We start from the raw sequence: 21,851 nt of genomic DNA, 5'->3' as shown, positions 1-21,851 counted from the left end.
GAGACTATTGGCACCCGGTGTCATTCAATGATATAATAGTCGGGTCCAACTATTATGTCATTGGTGCCATTAGCCACAGTATTATAAAGAGATTATTGGCACCTGGTGCCATTAGCCACAGTATTATAAGGAGACTATTGTCTCTCGGAAAAATTAAAATTTGAATAAATTTACGAAATATAACGTAAATGCGTGTTGTAGAATACTAGGGAATTTGTCCTCCTACGAAATGAAACGTTAAGCCGTTTTGTTGGATCATAGGGAATTCATTCTTTCACGAAATGTAACGTAAAGGTATCGAGCCTTTGCATTACATTTCTCAATATGATGAATTCCCTAAGATCTAACAAACTACATTTACGTTACATTTCGTAAAAGGACGAATTCCCTAGTATTCTACAAAACGCATTTTTGCGTTATATTTCGTAGAAGGATTAATTCCCTAGTATCGAATTCTCTAAGATCGAACAAACTATATTTACATTACATTTCGTAAAAGGATGAATTCCTCAGGATCGAACAATCAGCCTTTACGTTACATTTCGTAACAATATGGATTCCCTCGGATTGTGTACAAAACAATTTTAATTTTCAAAATATCCGGCTTTTAATTCAAATTTTAATTTTTCCGGATGCCAATAGTCTCTTAATAATACTGTGGCTAATGGAACCGTGTGCCAATAGTCTCCTTATAATACTGTGGCTAATGGCACCGGGTTTCGTTATGCGATTGTCCTCATTTCAAAAACTTTGAATTAGTGAATTAGTCAACAAACATTTTCCTCTGTACTCTCGTCATTTCAAAGGAACAGAATTCAAAGTACATTTACATTCATCCGTAAGCTCAATCCACAAAATTTTTCGCTCGCTCCGTTCCCTCTTTTCTGATGATATGAAGAAAAACAATGTTTGTCAGTATTATCGAAATGATGAAATTAAATAAATTTTCTTTATAGAAAAATCCCAATATTATTAGGTACCGAAAAAATTAGGTCGAATTTTAGTGGATACAGTTAACAATCAGGAAATCGGATTTGAATACTGGGAAGAAAACATGATGTATGCAAGCACAGGTACTGGTCAAAAGCAGGTTCAGATCAAGATCAGGCTCAGTATAGTAGTCTGACTTGTTTCGAACTTCAATTCCACTGTCTCCTAAATTTTGCTTTATACAACTCACGTAAAATGGGAAGGACTCTAACTGCTGCTCTAATTATAATATAAACAAAAACAGATTTCCTTCGCGCAAATTTGTTTAGTCAAAGAGATGGGTTTGTTAGGAGCAAATTGGAACACGGACAAAGGGTCATCTGTTGTCGATAGCAACGAAAAATATAAGTGACGAGCTCTAGCTAAATAGATCTTATCATAGAAGATTGGGATCTTAACTAATGAAGTAGAAGATCAGGCTCTTAAATCAAAAGAAGTAGCAGTCGTAGTAGTAGTAGTGGAACAACGAGCAATTAGGGTCTATTTGCATTACAGGCTTTATTCAAACCAATAGTTTGAAAGGGGGTTTGAGTGATGTATTGAATTGTTAAGTTTTTATGTTCTGGTTCTTGTGAGCACAAGCAAAGTAATAAAAGTTCATGTCAATCAATAGCAGAGAACTATATTTTGTCATGATGCGCAATTTTAACCAATCTTTCAATCCGCAAAGCACTTCAAAAACTTAAATATTTTCGTTTCGTGACAATATTTCCAGCAATAAATTTTTGCACTCAAGTTAATCGAATCCATCAAATAGAAAAATTTGATTTTATGCGAAAAGAAATTTTTTTCCTCCAACTTTTCCCATTGCATTTCACCTGATTTTTCTTCTCTCTAATAAAGCCAATTTATTAATATGAGTCACAGCACATCACCGTTCCCATTCAATTATTTGGATTGATAAGTCACAATGATGTTCGTTTCGTGAATAAATAATTTATTGCCATTCCGGTATTACATATCTATACATTCAGGTTAAATGATTTGAAAATAATCACTTTACTCGACAGACATTTTATGATCGCATGGGGATTGTTTTGACGGCAATCCGTTACACATTTTCATAACAATTTACCTCTTGTGAAATCACCGACTGAAATGCAAATAAGCTGTACGGTGCGGTCTGACTATATATCGCTTCGAAATTATAATTAAAATAGTTCAGAGTTTTGATGTGTTCATGGGAAAATATGAAATTTTATATCAAATTACTGTAGCATAGATTTCAATGGAACTAATGAACTTTTTGCCGATGGAACCGGATGATGTGGGGGGTAACATTTGAATACATTTTCATAACAATTAATGTATGAGGAGAATATGGAAGAATGTTTCGGCGAAAGAATGAGAACAGTGCAACTCGGCTATAGTCATTCGGGATTACTAGATCCAGTAGATCTAATTCTAAGGGAGTAGTAATCCCAGAGGTGTCATGATTTCTCTCGAAGCCATATTTTTCTTTTGAAGTCATTCTGAAAGAGTTACGGTTCGCAAAGAATCATAGTTGACGAGGTTTTGTGCGTATCGCTCAAGGGGTGATGTCATTAATTATTTATATAACAAGGGACTATTCTCGACAAGCCACATCATAGTTTTCGAGTGGCATAGCGCTGCTCTTAACATTACACTTGGTATGTCAGACGTCAAAAAGCATCCACACATGAATGCGGATACACTTGCTATTGTTGGGTGTTTTAACACGTATTGAAAACATGACTATTGTCTTCGAAAGAAATACCATCAGTCTCCAAATTATGTTAATGCTAAGTCCAGTGCTATGCAAGCGGGTCATATTTTTTTTGAGGAGTTCCAACTTTTTAATTTAGCTACAACTCAGCTTCGTTTTGGAGAACCAAGTTTACATCTGGTGTAGAAGCACCATTCAATTTTACTTTTACTTTGTTCGCTTACGTTAAGAGGCATGGATACTTAGCTGAAATTAGAGTCTATATTTTGGCGTTTCATATCGTATTTTCGCCGATTTGTTTTTCCAAACTTCATTTTGGAAAAACTTAAAACGACAGTAGACACTTCAAAGTTAACAGTTGGCTTACATGTCCATAAACTGCTGACATCTCTCAGAGATGGTCAAGCTCCAACAAAAAAAAGATATTTTTGATTGAAAGCTGTAGAGGTTATTGTCATCTTACGTTTTTCAAAACGCCCAAATGTAGACTCTAATTTCAGGTAAGTAACAATGCCTCTTAACTTAGGTCACGTAATTTATGTAATCTTAAAAAACTTTTTACATATTTTAACAAAAACTACGAAATATTTTTGAAAAACTTTGGAGTGATTTAATACGACTTAGTTTAGTCATACCATAGCCATGTCATTTCACATACGACAAAATAAATCCCACCGACTTTGAAACCATAAAAATAAAACAGAAACATAAAGTAGATACTAAACAATACACTTACATAAAAATATAAATCCACTGTGGCAGTTCGTTTTGGTACACAAGTTAAAGCGTCCGTGTGACAGCATCCAGTATCATCTCCGCAACGATGCAGAACGGTACAATGGGGAACGTATGTTTTTGATGCAGCCACGATTGGAATAATTTTTGGTTTCGGGAATTTGCACAAAGCTTCCGTATAAATTCGAGATATGTGCGCGGTTACATTGTGAACTGGAAATATATAAAAAAAAGACTTTTTAATTTTTCGTTAGACAACAATTTTCTTATTCTTAAGATTGTTTTTATAAGCAATTGTATGATGTTGGAAGGAGAGTTGCTGGTCTTCATTGTATGTATGAAGTTTGTTTTTATCCCATTATGTTATTGTAGTTTATCGCGTCCCAGCTAAATCTTGAGCTGAAACTTTTTTTGTAGTAAAAATTCAAAGAACTTCATTATCGCATGCCTTCCAAAAATGGAATAACTCTGGTTGGTGTTCCTCTTTTCCTCTTTAAAGACATTTCAAATTTAATCTTTACACAAATAAAGTAAAAGATTTTGTATAAATCAGAACATTAAACCCAAGAATTAACATATTTAGAGATTCGCAAGCCGTTTTTTTTTAAAGTTAAATGTTAAAATGGAGCAAACGACAACATTAAATTTTTAATTTACGAATAGCCAATTCAATAGTTTGCTTCATTTCCAACTCCAACATGAATTTTTACTTGATTAAAACTAGCAAGATAAGATGTCACAACTATATGCCTGAATACTAAGAGGAATGGATGTTTTGTTGAAAAGGCTACATTCGGGCGTTTTTTAGGTGCTGTATTTTCGCTGATATATTTCCAACCAACACAAATATGTTAGCATAGCACTGTTTCTAGCACCAACACTCACTGCTAGGAGAAGAGAACACTCATTGCTAGGAGAAGAGCTGTGGTGTTAACTATCAATAAAAAATAGATTTGTTTGTGAAAATTGACCCATCCCTGAGAATCAATTTTTAATTTAAAGCTAACGCATTTGTGGGGGTTATCGTCGTCTCATATTTTTCAAAAAGGAGTTTTGTAAAGAGATATTAGCGAAAATACAATACGAAACGCCTAAATGTAGATTGTAATTTCAGATAAGTACCATTGCTTCTTTAGTCTCTCAAATCACAGTCAGTTAATGCTCGGAACAGGTCAGGTTTGACCTGACCTGAAACCTGAACTTGAAAACCTGAATTTTTTCAGGTCAGGTTCAGGTTTGACCTGAGCTGAACCTGAATCCGAAATACCATTTCAGGTCGGATAGATTCAGATTCAGGTCAACCTAAAATTTTCGGTGCAAAACTTCAAGTTGACCTGAACCTGACCTGACCTGAACCTGAAGTTATCCGACCTGATTACAATCAGGTCAGGTTCAGGTTGAACCCGAAATCTTTAATACAAGTTAAGGTGAGATCAGGTTCAGGTCAACCTGAACTAAATCAGGTCGACCTGACCTGATTTCGAGTCTTAGTCAGTATAATGGTTGTTTCAATTACCAGTGGCCATTACTCAGATTCGATTACCGATCACTCTACGACTCAACTCAAAAATTTTCAACTACATGTAGGGTTCCATTATTCAAGTTCAATTATTTCCCAGAATTTCCTCTAAAATAAAACGAGAGCCCACAACACTGTCTGATGAAAATTCTAAATAGTTATTGCTGTGTCGTCAATCCAACTCTTCCATAGAATAATTTGCCTAATGAACGACTCTTGTGTTGTCTCTTATTCCTCTTACATTATATCACTAAAATTGCACTGCCAATTTAATACGATCTAATCCGAAAAGCTTGAACGTAACTTGTACGAAATTAAAACCGGTACTTCACTCATCACTGGTGCGCACAGCACGCGAATCTATTTATTTATCCATCACTAAATAAACCAACTATTAAATCCCAAGTATAAAACACTAACCATAAACGTAAAATGAAATTGTATAAGACACCGAGAACGATATCCAACCCGTGTAATTTGCATATTTCTCATAAAATAGATGAATATCCAACAAGGCAACACTATTTAAGTATCCGTACACACAACACTCCACTCACATGCTAATATACAAAATGATAGCCGAGTCATAACTCCTTATTATAATATGCAATTAATGCCACTGGCGTGGCACGCATTTGATGTTACTCACGATAATTTCATATTATACGGACATGATGGGATCTTTTGACACCGTAAGGGAATCAATTAAAAAAAAAGTTGGATGTTGAAGGCAAGGAAAAAATGATATTTTAATTGCATGTTACGTGTCAAAAGGGCGGATCGTAAACATTCACCGGTTTGTATACTTACAACATTATACCGGTTCGTATAAGCGAGGACCTACATATATTTCTGTACTTGTACGCAACGAATAGATAGTTCAATGTCTTAAAACACGGAATTGAAAATTTTACCCACATCATTTTCATCATCCTCATCATCATCAAAATAATTGACAAGAAATGGAATTTCGAGAAAATTATATGGTCGATGTTTGCGACGGTTTATAATGTGTACTCGTAACTGCAAGATGACTGGGTATAAATCCAAACACACCGCACAGGTAAGACTGTGATGAAATTTGAGTATTGATTATATTTTCGTCTAAAAACTTAATGCTAAGTTCTTGGGTGATTGAATATTCATTATTGAGATTTTCATTTAACAAGTAGAGCATAATACGCACACATCGTACACAGACCAAAATCTTGAGCGAATACATTTTCGTAACTCTTTTTGCTTCCGAATTTCACCACATCGTTTCTGGTATTTTGTCGTTGCGTCCATCAATGTTTTTCCATAGTCCTTCTGTTTATTAAAATACAATTGACGGTAGTGATATCGCCAGTCGCAAGCAGTTGATGTTACCTTTTACATCTGCTATGGACAACAAAGATAAAAGTTGAACACTGGCTAGATTTGTCTTGTATATAACAAATTTCTACTTAAACAAATGAAGTAAAAGATTATATTTCAACTACTTAGATCATAAGAAGCAATTATTAACATTATTATATGGGTGTCCTTCATAAAATACGGTGAACAATAGAAGGTATGAAGGACATAAGGCTTATGTGAAAATTCAATTTTTGTTCTAAATTATCATACATATTGCTTGGTTGAGGGAGGATTCTAGAGAATCCTGATTTTTTTGTTACCACCCAAGCACACTATAATCATCAAAAAAATCAAGTTAAATTCTTGAGATGTCTTAGCTAGTCTGTGATCAGTGTAACTTTGAGTCCCTCATAAGATCGTTTTGTAGATCTTTTGTTCTTCGACTTTCGTTATCTAGCCCAAGAAAGGCTGGAATGCGATTAGTCCTAGTGTACATCTAGGCGACCACACACATACAATTTTCGGTGGCGGGTTGAACGTGCCTCACCACTTGACAATTTCTATAATTTGACTTGTCGCCCAAACCGTCAACCAAAATTTTAATTTTCAATTCCATTCTTCATGTGGTCCGAATACCTACATTTTGACCCGGATTGGGGCTACCCTAGTTAAAGGATTTTTAGTGTTTCCACACTAATATGGCATTTAGGTTTCCATCTCATTATGTAAACCATAGTCAGATCTCGTTTATAAGCAATTTTTCTCGGTGCCCACTACGGTATAAATAATCCGCGTCTCTTAATGAAGTTATTAAAAACGTTCATCTACAATCTACACTACACCTGAAGCCGAAGGTGGAAAATATAATATCGCGAGTGAAATTATTCTGCAAAATTATCAGGTATGATTTAATGTGTGCACGTCTTGTGTATATAGTTATGTTTTCAGTGTCTCTAGGGTCTAGTTCATTGTGCATACATCACTTGTTCGGTTCAATGAAGTTATTATCGTACCAACTAAATGTTTATACATAAACGATGTGGGGCTATGGATTAGGAATGTGTTTTGTTTCGCTTCGAAGATTAAATATTAACACACATTCAGTTACACGTTTCATCAGCATATTATAACCATTTTCAATCGAATTTCAGGTGGGTATCATTATGTTCAATAGTTATATGCTCGGTGTTGTGTCGTTTAAATGCCTTATTTGGGGCAATTAGACAATTTGCACATTGCATATTTAGTTTAAGTTTACAGTTTCAATGAGTTTCTACGAATTTATCCTTTCACAGTAGCCAATAGCAACTGCAGTCTGAACTACGTCTCGAAGTATACAAATTCTCTTTGAGCAATCTCATTCACTTACAGAAGGCAAAAATTTATCATCGAATCTATTACTTCAATTGTTTGTATCATTTTCGTCAGATTGATGCAAAGTCTCTTACTGGTTATTAGTTACAACATACATTCTGCTACATAAAAACACATTGTTCTGAGTGCTGTGGATTGGTAAATTTAGAAAGCGTTTGGTAACACATTTACATTCATGTCAAAAATTACACCACTTGCCCTACTAGCGCCTATACTTAAATACAATGAACGCCAGTGAAATTGAGACATGATCAGCTGAGTCTCGTCCATATAAACGAATTTTAATTCAAGAACAAAAAACTCTAAAAAAAAGATGAGTCAATAATTTACCTGCCATTTGTTGAAGAGAACGCTGTGCAATTTGTGAACGTGACTTGTCTACGGCCTCACGCGTTCCATAGTTTTCCCATTTTTCATTAGTAAGGCTTCCGACTCGGCCTGAATCCTCCAACGTACTTTCATCATCTAGATAATCCTGAAAGATATCACAACAATTAATTAGGAGTTATTACCAAAACGTTTTCTTGTTTCTATCATCTATAAAATAATCGATACATTTGAGTGTTTCTTAAACATCCCACAAAAGCACATAACTTCTTCTTCGTTAACCATCACCTAGAGCTATAGTAAACCGAAGTTAAAGCCGTACGTTCGGCGTACTTTCTTTCGTCCTTTTTTTTAAATAGTAAATTATTCAATGAGATATAAATGTGTTACGGGAAAACTTTTTTTTTTCCTCTCATTCACAAAACATTCAAAGAATATGGAACACGCCACGATACGGTTTCTTCGGCTATAAGTTTCCTATTTAATGGTCTCCATAAAAGTTGGATTTTTATGGTTCTAGGACGAAAAGTTTATGGAATATGTGGCTATTAAAATCATGAATGTTCACCAGTTTCGTTTATGTTTGCCTTTTCCAGAAATGAACGATGAGAGTGTGATCATGCAAACTCTCGTTTACAATGTTTCATAGATATATATTGGCGAAAGGGAAATAATATAAAAAAATAAATTTATTTATTATCAATAAATATGGTCTCGGAGTGTTATTTAAAGATAGCATAAATTCAAGGCTGCTAAATCATTCAAAAGAAGAAATTAGGCTAATGTTCACCTCAGACCCAACCATATTCTTTTTTCATACATTTCCTTCGTTTGGTGATTCATTCGGTGTGATTCAATGTCCATAATTCTGAATGGAATGTGGAAAATGGCTTTATGATTACATTTGACATGCAATAATGTGTACAAGTACATTACATACAATGTAAGCAATTCCTTGAATAGCTTTTGCATTCAAATTGTGCTGCTAGATACAAGTCATGCTTGTATCGATTAACCTCTTAGAAATGGAGGATAGGGACCACAATGACAAAAAATAGGTGGCTCTGACGCGGATCGTTATTGATTAAAAATGCATTTTCTGCGTACAAAAATCACACAAATTTGACTTTCCTACCAGAACGATCACTCATAGGTGGACGCGGGCCTGATGTGGTCTTTATATAAGCGAAACTTCGACGAATCGGGATACAAGGTCATTTCGGTTATTCGGTGTTGAAATGAGTTTTGACATTAAGGGTCTTCACGTCAAACAATGGGAAGCAGCGAGTAAACTATATGTCCTCCAAACTAATGGAATCAAAGACTAGTGGGGTTGTACTGAGTAATTTTTATAGTAGACGGGCTGTCCCTTTCTTGACCACAATATTATTGTCAAATCTTTTATGTCATTTGGTATAAGTATTTTTGGCAGATTGATGCAAAATCTATTACTTCATTAGTTTTTCGGATTTTTTTATGAAATTTGTTTAATGTTTCAACCTTTTACATATGAGTTGTTTGTAAGCTGAAGAGGCTCTTTCGAGCCAGTTTTGGCACTCATGTCTATTTCAATTCTCGGTTGGCACAAAGCATGATGTGTTACACGTATTGTAATGAGATTTTTTCAGCACACGACCCAATTTCGAATTTCGACACGACCCCGAAGGAAAACTTGGGTCTAGTGCTGAAAAAATCAACATTACAATACTTGTAACACAACATACTATTTATACATGGTAATTAACTTACTTTTTATCACTAGTGACAAAAAGTTTTATAGAAATCCTTTTTGTAATGTTACGTTGTGAATACGTGAAGTAAAGTGATTAGATTCGTAAAAGGGAACAGAAACATTTTGCTCACTAATGCGATGATCGTCCTGTTAATGGAATTTTGATTTAATTCGGTGGACGTAACTTTAATATAAAAATCAAATTAATCGAATCGAAATAAAGCAAAAGGAAATTCTTATATCCCAATCGAACGATGGATTCTGACTGTGCAATTTCGTTCATTTGAAAATGCCTTTCCAATTACAAAATTCCATTATAAATCAAAATCACAGTATTTTCTGATTGAATGTGTTGTACGATTCAATTGTCTGAATCAGTAGAAGTTCACATTTTAACAACATCGTTTCACAAGTACAATTGAGCTCTGGTTGAATTTTTTTTATACAGAGCACATTCATCGCATAAGCCTTTATTCGCTCGCAGCCATCATACGGTACAAACATATTTATAAATAATACTCAAGGCTTTTGAATGGACTCAAGTAAGCTTCAAAGAAAATGTCCATACACATTCAATACTGCATTCTACCACAACATTTTCGTATTAACGAAAAACCATTCTTTCGGTTTACAAAGACAGAATGTTTCTATTTCAGAAATAAGTCCACACACATACACCACAACTTTAAGCTTTATTAGTTTGAGCTCTGGTGCACAACAATATGTGCACTGGGTATTATGGTTACCATTTTTGGCAAATAAAAGTAAATTAATGTCTGCTTGCATCGATGTAACCATACGGACGTAATGTGTTTACATTCGGGGGATTTCACATGCGGAATTTTGTTGAGAATAGAGAGAAGTTGTTGGAAGAATCTATTCGAAAATGTACAATTTTCGAGCAGACAGGTTTTGCACATAAATAGTATGTTTCGTCTTTACGTAACATTCGTAGAACTGATTGACAAAAAACATGAAACTTTCTGAAACCACAACATTCTACGTTTACAGCTGCGAGAGAGTGGTTAGATCTGTGAATAATTACGGTTCTGCAATGAAACTTGTAGAAAAGCTGGCATTCCATTAATTGGTTTCACATCTTCAGCACGATTCGTCTGTGCTTACTACATCCACACCCCCGCACCCACATTAGCAGGATACGTCGATACAGCATTTGTAGATATGTACCCTAGGTCGTTTTTCATTTGTTTGTTTGTTTGTTAACACAATTAAATTGATTTAGAGATTTTGTTAATATCACGGCCTTACTCTCCTATTCAGGGCCGTAGCTAGAAGGTATTGAGCCATGGGTACCGATTCATTTCGATGAAGAACATATTAACCTGTCACCTGGCTATTCATCTGTTATCGATAACGACAACAAAAATAATAACAAACTCTGCGTAATATGGTCCTTTATATAGCAAAATGCATGTTAAAGAAATTGAAGTACAAGATTTGAAATCAACAAATTAAAAATACTTTGATCGATGATCATAATGCTTGCCGTCTGTGACAGGTTAAACAATTATACTGGTGTTCGTGGTCTCCAAAAGTCCTAATAGAGATGAGACTTAAAATCAGGACAAGCTTGCTAGCAATCAATTAATCAAAATAAACTGATCTCAATTTTCTTTCATCGTTTAAAAATGATTTCCAACCACACAGACTCATTTATGCCAATTTATTTTGAAAAAGTTGTTTCAAGGTGTAGATTGAGACTCCTCAGACATTCATAATTTGAAGCTGCAAAATTTTCTATTTCTGAGAAAAGAGTTCGCATCCAACACCATGACCTCACACAATCACAAACAGCAACATATTAACATATTAGATATACCACCGTGTACGTAGTATAGCAGCGAAAACGTCGTCGTTCGGAAAAATTGGTTTCATTCGGTGGAAGCAAGTTAATTGAATGAAATTCAACGAAAATCGTAATATGGGTGGAAGGAAATGTCTAATTGTGTGAATTAACTGCTCTGAAAGTTTTCGTTTCAGATCCGCGGTCGGAATAAAGTTTAGAATACCATCTTAGAGTTGGTTGGAAACGTTTGTATAATAAACACATTACACATTTCACGTGATACACTATTCAATGAGAGTTTGTGTGACAACATATTATACAACACACCCAAACTTAAATCGAAATTTTGTGCAACTGCGAGACGGTGCGATATATTATTTCGTTCAGAACGAATTTTCATTTAAGTTTTTCCGCCTTCACCGGGATTCATTGAAATTCGATTCGAATTATTATTTTCATTATATTAAACTTTCAACATATTATACGAGAAAAGAAAATTGAAAAAGAAAAAAAAAACCATTTCGCAAATGCAATGAATGATGGGAATAAAACGCTGCTAAGGATGCATGATTTATTGTTCTCATCGAATATTTAATAGTATGGAATCGTATTTCATTCTAAATCGTTGTACCAGATGATAATATTTGCTGATAGAGTAAATAAAACGAAGCGTTTCTGCTTACTGACCGGGTACGTTGACTTAAACGAGAAATTGTTGTGAGTGGGTGGATATTATACATCCAGTCAGTCAATCGAATGCTCAACAATACCATTATGTTTAACGTAGGTCCAATTTACGTTTTTTTGTTGTTGTTGTTTCTCTTATGATCAGAATTAAATGCAGCTAAATCAGGCATGAGAGCCGGTAGAAAATTGACAGCGGCGCATCGCGGCTTATCTAAAGCCACACGTTGGACAAAAATGCTGTTTCTTTCCAGGAATTTTGGTAAAAACACAGAAAGAATCGTCTAAATCGAAACATAATTTTGTTCTTCGTCATTTAATATTAATTGCTGTACGGCGGCTCAAGCATATAAAGAATAACTAGCGCTAATGTCAGCTAATAGATAGATAGACAGAATCTTGAGAGTACAATTTAGTCCAAGATGTTCAGACAGACTAATTTATTTTATCTGTCTAGAACGATAATCTCGAGCTTATCCCTCTAGGGAGTTTTTGTTTATCTCGATATATCTGTTCTCGACAGATAAAATATGATATGCACCTATTGCCAGACTGTTATTTTGACGTGTAGGCATTTTGACCCACGCCTTCAGCTAGGGCAATAATGTCCTACAGGTCAAAATACCAATCTTGGCAACAGGTGCATAATATATATTATTCATAATCCTGTCAGAGCTTATTTCGCGCTATTGTTACAAGTGGCAAAACATTGTTTGTTAAATGATGGAACTTACAGAGATAAAAACTTGAGATTACAATTTTAGAACCGTGTGGGATTACTTTCGATTTGTTAGGGACACGGTTAGAGATTAAAGAACGTATGTTAACAGCGCTCACCCCTTGGTAATTTTCTAGCCTACATCTGTGCGCAAAAATATTCGTTTTTTGATGATTTCTCTGAACAAAAATCTTTTTTTGAAAAGTAAAACCATTAAAGCATGCAAAAATGTGGTACTTTTAAGGGAAAAATTGGTTTGTGGTAGATAGCTTAACCCATTTGGACAAAACCTTTGCAAAACACATAAATTTACACATTTGCAAAGGTTTCTCAAAGTGGAATAACTTATCATTCATAAACCAATTTTTCTCTTAAAAGTAACACATTTTTGCAGGCTTTAATGCTTTTACTTTTTCAAAAAAAGATTTTGGTTCAGAGAAATCATCAAAAAACGAATATTTTTGCGCACAGATGTAGGCTAGAAAATTGCCAAGGGGTGAGCGCTCTTAATCAAAATGGGATTTTTTTGTCGGTAACAACGGTTAGAAATAAGCTTCAACGGGATTGAGAACGTATTGGCTCACTGTGAAGACAGCTGGTGTTCTGTAGGTCTCGGGTTCAATTGGATACATGGAAAATTTTATTATGTCATTTAAACAATAACAAACATAAACAACATTTTATGTTAATAGCCTTCACCCAAGTGACAATAGTCTTCATATAGACTAATCGCACTCAAGTGCCAATAGCCTTCATATAGACTAATCGCACTCAAGTGCCAATAGCATTCATATAGACTATTGGCACCCAAGTGCCAATAGTCTTCTTATACACTATTCGCACCCAAGTGCCAATAGTCACTTCGAATTTTCTACATCAAATTAAAACATTTATCATTTCTGATAAGCAAAAAAAATGTCTCCAAAAACGATTTAATCGATCTCTGAAAGATTTAAATCTAGGGGTCCATATTTCTATTTATGTATGCTAGCTGTAGCTTGATTCAGGAATGGGTCAAGGAAACAACACACATAGAACTCTTGAGTACAAAATACACTGTCTCCTCTTAACATCATAGCATTTCTTTGATATCGCACAAAAATAAAAAATCCTTGCGAAAATTGCGAAATAATTATTTATACAACACGATGTGTATTGTCACACTCGGCCTACGGCCTCGAGTGACAATCTACACATCTAGTGCCTAAAAAAGCATTTATCATCGAGTTGTATACAACGTTTTTCGCAATAAAGGCAACGGAAAGTCCTACTTTTCGTCACTTGTTTCGAAAAGTATTTTTTTTCGTTTTCATTAAAATATCGGCAGCTCCGTTTGAACGGCGGCTCTCATGCCTGCCAGCAAAATCTGAAACTATATATTCACCATACCGAGAAACTATAATAGAAAAAATATGCTTCTCATGATATGCCACAATAAAGATTTTTACGATGCTCACATTTACTGTTCATATAAATTTGCTGGGTCTCGTCTGTGTGCATAGATGTATTCTGTAGTTCATCTAAGAATATTTTTTTTTTACATATTTATGTCTTTGAGCACGAGAATGCACCAGAAATTTAGAATGTTTGCAAAGTTTTGTAGAAGAAATAATTTTCGTTGTATGATGGTTTGACGTGAAATTTAATTTTTCTGTTTTCCTTACATACAGTAAGTGGGTTTTTCATTTACTTTTTTTTCGTTACAAAATTTTTGTATAACAACACAATGTCAACAGCACGAATGCCGGGAATTTTTGTGTCAAAGTTTTTCCCATATAATCAGTGTGCCGTATAAAAACGGTCCTTTTTAGAGTGCACACTATTTGAATGGCCCCAAAGATACTGTAAAATGCAATTTAAAAAAATGTTAAATTATAACTTTTTGTCACTCATATGCACACTCTACATTTGTCCTGTGTAGTGGAGCGGCTGTTACAGCGGTAAATTATTTCACGTGCAGTTTTTTTTTGGATCAGCCGCTGGTCTAGAAATATACAAATACACCATGCTAAACAGTGTCAAAGTAACAAAGACTCTACCTACTAGACTCTACCTACTATAGGTAGTACCTAGGATGTAAAACTGTAAGGATGCAAAATTGTAAGACTATGGCACTGCAAGATTATGAGGCTGTAAAACTGTGAGGCTGTAAAATTGACTGAAAATATTTATCAGCAAACGTTTAGGAAACTCATTTGGTAAACAGCTAACATAGAAACATAAACCTGCTAGACTGTACAAAGCGCCACATAATGTTGGTTTCTGTGGCACATTCGCATTTATGAAATGTTATCATGTGTAATAGATAAATCCAAAGTTTTGCAGATGATTTGATTTTTATGGGAGTGGATTTCCATTTGCTCCGTTTTTTTTTTCGTGCCACGTAATAATCTGACAGGCATTCCAAGTTACACGAATTTATTCTGTACAATTCAGTTGCACATACTTCTGCTTAATTTCTTGTTACTTCCAGACGCTTGTGCCTTTACATATTATGTCAGATAAATGATTTAGTATGCTAAGACATTGCGGCGAACGCTGCATGAATCAAATGAGAATAGAATGTTTAATAGGTGTAATAGTAGCTATTTATAGACATCGAGTTTACTCTACAGTTGTTTTGTTCATAGGCACTATTAATTGCATCTCTGGAACTCTAACACTGTGACATTGTTTTGGTAGTTTCATCATTCAGTTCAGGTTGTATGTAATCCAATGTTGTGTAGCTGTGTAACACTTCGGTTAGTGAACGAGTGGAAGATAATCGTGCAATTTGGGTGAAAAATGATTTTCTAAGAGGAAAACCTGAAAGGGAATTTTCTAGGATTTTTTTTGACAATTTTAACCTGTCACATACATTCATCGATAACGACGGCAAAAATAATAACATGCTCTGGGTAATATTGGCCTATATAATTGTAAAATTCATGTTAAAAAAAATTGAAGTAAAAGATTTGAAATCAATCGATTAAATAGACTTTGATCGGTTGAAGTAATAGACCCGATAATAATACTGATCATAATGTTTGCCGGTTGCTTACAGGTTAAAGGAATTTCAAGCATATTTACATGATTTTCCAGGATTGTCAACAATTTTCTGAAATATTAAAGGATTTTTTCGATGATTTGTATCTAATTTGAAATAAAAGATTGTCTTTTAAGTGCAAAGGGATTTTCTATGTTTATCTATTTCTCGGAAGCATAATTTCTTTTCTACCAAAATGTTTGTCACATGACAGAAAAAAACTGCAAAAACTTAACACAAAGAGTGCCGCTGGTCTTCTTTAACGTTCTTACGTAATTATATTCTTCGTACATTTTTTGATTGAATAAGTTGAGATAAACATCTTACAGACCATCATCAGTATAATTGGTTAACACAAAATCTATTACTTCACTTTTGACAAACTTTTCAATGTATTAAAGATCACGCTAGATAATCGTTTATTCTTGCCATAGCTATCGATAACATAAACCGTCTGAAGACGATTGTTGGGATAAATTTCTTTCATGGAATATAAGATTGAACCAACAAAAATCCAAGAAAATCCCTAAATACAAAAAGTCTTTATCTGATCCGGTAAAGTGAGCAACGCACCATCAGCCTTTCTCAGACGGCAAGTTTTACTATCGAATCTATTACTTCATTTGATCTAGGTATTTAGATGTAGAGATTTATTTCAAATCTTTTACTTCATTTCTTTGAACATACATTTTCCTCTATATATGACATCATTAGTCAGAGCTTACCCGACGTCCTTATCGATAACAGACGATGGCAAGAAAATACAATACGTACCTGCCGTTTATCTCAATTAATTTCAAAATAATATTCCTAATAGACACTCAATGCCTAATAATTGGTAATAATATACACAAAATAGAACGACCAGCTGATATATTTAAAAACATAAAATCAAACTCATTAACGAACTTTACCATTAAGTTTTTATTATTCCACAGAAACGAAAATAATATCGTTGAAGCACACGTCTAATTAAAATTTATAAATGCGGCACGTGTTTGAAATTTTATAATTTCCGACTAAATCATTAAAAAAACTGAGATTTTTTTTCGCAATCTACTGCTACTCTCTAACAAGATGTGAATATCCTAGAACGTGTGAAATTTAGCATATGGACGTTCACTTAGTCGACACATTATTTGTGGGTCACTGGATCGAGTATTTATATAATGAAAAGTGTTATGAATAGAACATTTTTATGGTCTCTCTTATGGCTGGGCGACACAAATTCAAATCATTAAATTGCGGTTTTTATGGCGTTGAGAGGGATTTATGTTGCGAAAGTCTGGGCTTTGTAAATTGTGAATCTATTTTGAGTCGCATCGTATTTCACAGCATATAATTCGTCCAGGTCCAGACAAAATTTTGCTTCGAAAATATCAATTTCAATAGATCAAAGCAACAAATTGTCAAAGTTTCGTCATTAACTTGATGGTATTTTGTCAGATTCCTCGATATGTTTCCAGTTTTCTTTGTTCCATCTCTGGTTGGATGGAGTAAAGTTATTACGAAGCTATTGTCAGGGAAAACATACACAATTCCCCTTTTCAAATGAAAAATAATCCTGACGACGCATTTCGTTATATTTGTTATGTGTGTTCGATACTTCAAGAAATGTACCCGATTTTCCCTTTATATTTAGTTAATTTTATACCCACTACAGCTAAAGAGCATGGAAGTATTTTCCTCTTCCTTCTATTCCCTCCGTCATCTAATTCCTTTATCACAATAAATATTAAGTTGATTGTTCGAAGCAGATACTGCAATCTATAGGGGAGCCAATTTCGATTTTCGTTACATTTTTTTTGTTTTGACATTTACTGGCAATATCCAAGAAATTGAACCGTAAGCGTTTTGGTCAATAATAACCAATTATTTGCAGGGGAAGAATTGTTTTCTTGGCTTATCAATGTACCAAAACCGGTGGTTGATTACTGTTTCTAGTGTCATACTGGCAGCCTTTTGGAGACGGCAGGGCTGTCACTCCTTTCGATGTTAATGTTTTCATCGGGAAGCAAAAGCTACTTCTTCATTAACGATTCATAGACGGAAACAATATATTGTAGGTCATTGTTTGCATATAATTAGTCACTGCCCTCGATAACAATAGTTAAATAAAACCTGACATGTCAGACTAGCGGCTATAAGAAAAATGAAATTTTATCCATATAGCTTCGTTCGGTTAGGATTACGTCAGTCCATTTGAAACGGAGATAAATGAATGAAATATGTCACCCGTTTCTGCTTTTAACTATTCATATATATATATATATATATATATCGCCGTTCGTAAACGGTTAAGCTGAGAATTAATTTCATCACCGTCCTTTTGACGTCACAAGCGATAATATATGAAATTTCCGCCTGAGCAGGTTGGTTTTCAGCTATTAATAATTTAATAGGAACTTGTATCAACATCTTTTCCAGTCGGACTTTTCAAACTGGCAGAACCAACAATTCCCATTTGTGCCAGGTATATCTTACAATTTACGAATCAATTGGGTCCTATTTTCATCGACCCATTTCGAATTGTCGACTGTTTACTGCATTATTAATAGGGATTTTCTATTTTATTCTCAATCTATGATGTTTTAGTGTTATTGACATGTTGTTTAGCGAGTGAACGAAATTCCCTTGTAGAATGGATTATATATTTTGTAAGGTACACGGACGATCCATGAATGCCAAATGATTTTTTTTATAGGTAGGTCATTATACTGTTTTGAATCAGCTGTGTCTCAAGTGCAACATCTGAATTTGAGTTTTACCTCGTCTAAATTTGGCTGTGTACCAATCTTCAGCAAGGGAATGAAAATTCAATTTTTGCTCGGCTTCTGAATAAATTTTAACATATTTTTAGTCATGCAAATCTGAGTGTGAAACTCATTAATAATGTTCACAGACTGCCTGCACTGAGGTAAATACAATGTCTTTCAGATGACTTAAACATTACGAATGAACCTTTTTCAGGTGTAAAGTATATGTTAAAATTAATGAAGTAACAGATTTTCTTTCAATCTATTGTAAAAATGTCGATCAACAGAAGTAACAGATTCTATAATACTGGTGATGCTCTATGGAAATTAAGGCGATGCTCGAAGGGCTTTTCGATTATTAGCCCCGTACGAAGTATAGGATTACGATGCCGTGTGTAATTGATGGAATTCGAAGCAGACAGTAAGGTGTACACGTCGATATCTTGAGTAAATCAAATCAGATTTTAAAAAAAATTTCCCTGAAAGATAGTCGAAATAGTGAGGCTAAGTTCGAAAATGGGCATATTCGGATCGGCCCTTCGTGATTTTGGGCCACTTAAGTGATTTAAGGTCTTTTGGTGATATCTATGGCAAAATAAACGATGGAAATGTAACTGCAAATGATAGGTATTGTCAATAGAGTTAGGGCCTTAGAAGTGAAAGGGTACTCGGCCCTATGTGCATTTTGCATATAACTCGAGTAAATTTGATCCGTTTTTCCTAATTTTTGTTACATTTAAAAGGTAGTCGAACACTCGAACACCGAATATAATGCTGTTGAAAAAAAATTAAGTTTGGGTCCTTGGACTAAGGCCGGTACTAGGGCCCTATGTGTATTTTACATAGAACTCGAGTAAATTTCATTCGTTTTTCGTAATTTTTGTTACATTTGAAAGGTAATCGAAGGCCGAATAGAATGTTGTTGAAAAAAAAAAAATTGGTCTCTTGGACTAAGGCCGCTACTAGGGCCCTATGTGTATTTTACATATAACTCGAGTTTTCATCCGTTAAATTTGGGGCCTCGGACTGAGGCCGATACTAGGCCCTTTGTGTATTTATACTCAATCAATTAAAATTTTAGGGCTATTTGAAATTTTTGTTACATTTGAAAGGAACGTCGTACGGGGCTTCGTAATTGAGCTATGCGTAATTTCTAAGATGTACACATTTCTTTTTAACTACATTAACGGGCGCAATAGGCTTACGGTCAAAGTAGGGTGACAGACGCACTAGGGTCACGTACGCAATAGATATACGGGTTCGTACTGGGCTCAGTCGCAGCAAACGCTCCGACTGTTCTGATGGCTCGTTTTTTTATAGAAGAAAAGAGCTTTTTAAAGTTTTTGGGTATCCAGTCCGACCTGTTAGCACTAGACAATTTTTTTTGTAACTTATACCACGGGCTAGTAAGGCCCTAAATACTGAATGGCTTATATAACGAATGCAGGCTTTCGAAACCAGTCACATACGGCTATTCATCTGTTATTGATAACGACGACAAAAATACTGCCAACCTCTGGGTAATATGGTCCTTCATAAAGTAAAATGCATGTTAAAAAAATTGAAGTACAAGATTTGAAATCAACAGATTTACTTTGATCGATGGAAGTAATAGACCCGATAATAATACTGGTCATATGCTTGCCGTCTGTAACAGGTCAATATTATTTATAGCCTGACTTACCGCCAACTGTTAATTGAATATGATGAAAATGTGGGATGAATTCCAATACAAAATTTTAAGACTTTAAATAGGTCTGCCTCTATGTGCAATCACGTGAATGGGCTTGCATGTCTTCTCTCAGTGTACGTAATAACTTAAGGTTCTTCCGTAAAAAAAATACCGACAAACATCCGCCGTAAATACTAGTGACACTCTAAAAATGATTAGCTTTCAAGTGAATTCGAATTGTAATTCAAAACAATTTTTCACATTGTTCTCTCCGAGCAATTAATCACCAAAAATCCAAAGCGACAACTCTGCGGAAATTGGAACATTTAATACAATCATGGAAACACAACCGACAGATACTATAATAGCAACAGCACAGCACTCATCGTCAAAGTTTATGTTTGTTTCACTTGTATACCACCTGCTCAATATCATTCTCATTTATACATTAAATCCATTATATTATTACACGTCTAATGATCCAAGACACACAGAAGTCCCCAAAGATTAATTCCTAAGACCATCAGAATTAATAGCTTTTCTGTTGTTTTGTGACAAAGCCGCACACAATGAGTTATGTATCTCATCTATAGTGTATGATGCATTGTGTTATTTGAATGAAATTCAAACATTACATAAAACATAATATACCCATCCAACACATTAAATCGAGAATGCCAGTTATAGAAGACGAGAACAAGCAAGCAAAAAACCAAAAATTGAAAAGAAAAACAAGAAAATTTATATAGTCAATATAGACACAAGGAATTGTTTTCATCGAGTTAAGTACCATGCTTTCACGTTGCTATGTGTGTATATGAAATAGCTAGTTGACGTTCACGGTATTCCATCGATTCGAAGCCACACACGTCACTGGTTTTTTTTTTTAAATGGTAAATAAAAAAGTAATGAAATAATCTTGAATAATTGAAAAGATAGAAGAGATCACGCATTTGCATTTGGTATTCTTTAGTCTGGGAATTTTGTACGGAGTAAACTTCCTTTACAATTGTTTTACGTATGTCATCTGTTAACGACACCAAGCAGGGCGAGGGCGCTCTTCCTAATATGGGCTTTATAGCAAATGAAGTAAAAGATTTTCTTTAAATGCGTTGAAAATCTTTGATTAAATAAAGTAAAAGATTCGATAATACTGGTGATATGCTTGATATCTGCACATGGTTCGTATTGAAATATAAAGCCTGAGTTTGCCCAGTATACATGGAAGCATAAAGCATAAAACCCTTAACAGATAAAGGTGACTGGAGTGGCTGTAGTGACGCCTGAACTTAAGAGTTTTAACAAAGAAAATATTGCTTCACAAGTAGATGCAGATGTTGAGGAAACATCACCACTTGCAAGAACATTATGAGAAGGAAACCTAATCATTTTTGTTGTCGAACATAGAGTGTCCATCCGCTCATCACTACAATGAAAACGCTGCCCAAGCTATGAAATTGTATTCCATAAAATCCTGTGCTTATTTC

At 34.6% G+C, this 21,851-nt stretch overlaps 1 protein-coding gene across 2 annotated transcripts in view; it reads right to left on the bottom strand.

Annotated features, from left to right (window-relative positions):
- Positions 1-21,851, bottom strand: part of LOC119078655 — a 56,371-nt gene that overhangs the window by 23,551 nt on the left and 10,969 nt on the right. For both annotated transcript variants that reach the window (XM_037186253.1, XM_037186252.1), the window contains 2 exons: positions 7,974-8,118; positions 3,414-3,625 (listed from right to left, as the gene is read on the bottom strand). In XM_037186253.1, coding sequence (XP_037042148.1) covers positions 3,414-3,625; positions 7,974-8,118 — 357 coding nt within the window. The remainder of the gene's footprint in view (positions 1-3,413; positions 3,626-7,973; positions 8,119-21,851) is intronic.

Source organism: Bradysia coprophila, unplaced genomic scaffold, assembly GCF_014529535.1.
Source record: "Bradysia coprophila strain Holo2 unplaced genomic scaffold, BU_Bcop_v1 contig_297, whole genome shotgun sequence".
NCBI classification, from domain to species: domain Eukaryota; kingdom Metazoa; phylum Arthropoda; class Insecta; order Diptera; family Sciaridae; genus Bradysia; species Bradysia coprophila.
The sequence above is the reverse complement of the archived record's forward strand: the minus strand, read 5'-3'. Positions and strand labels throughout refer to the sequence as shown.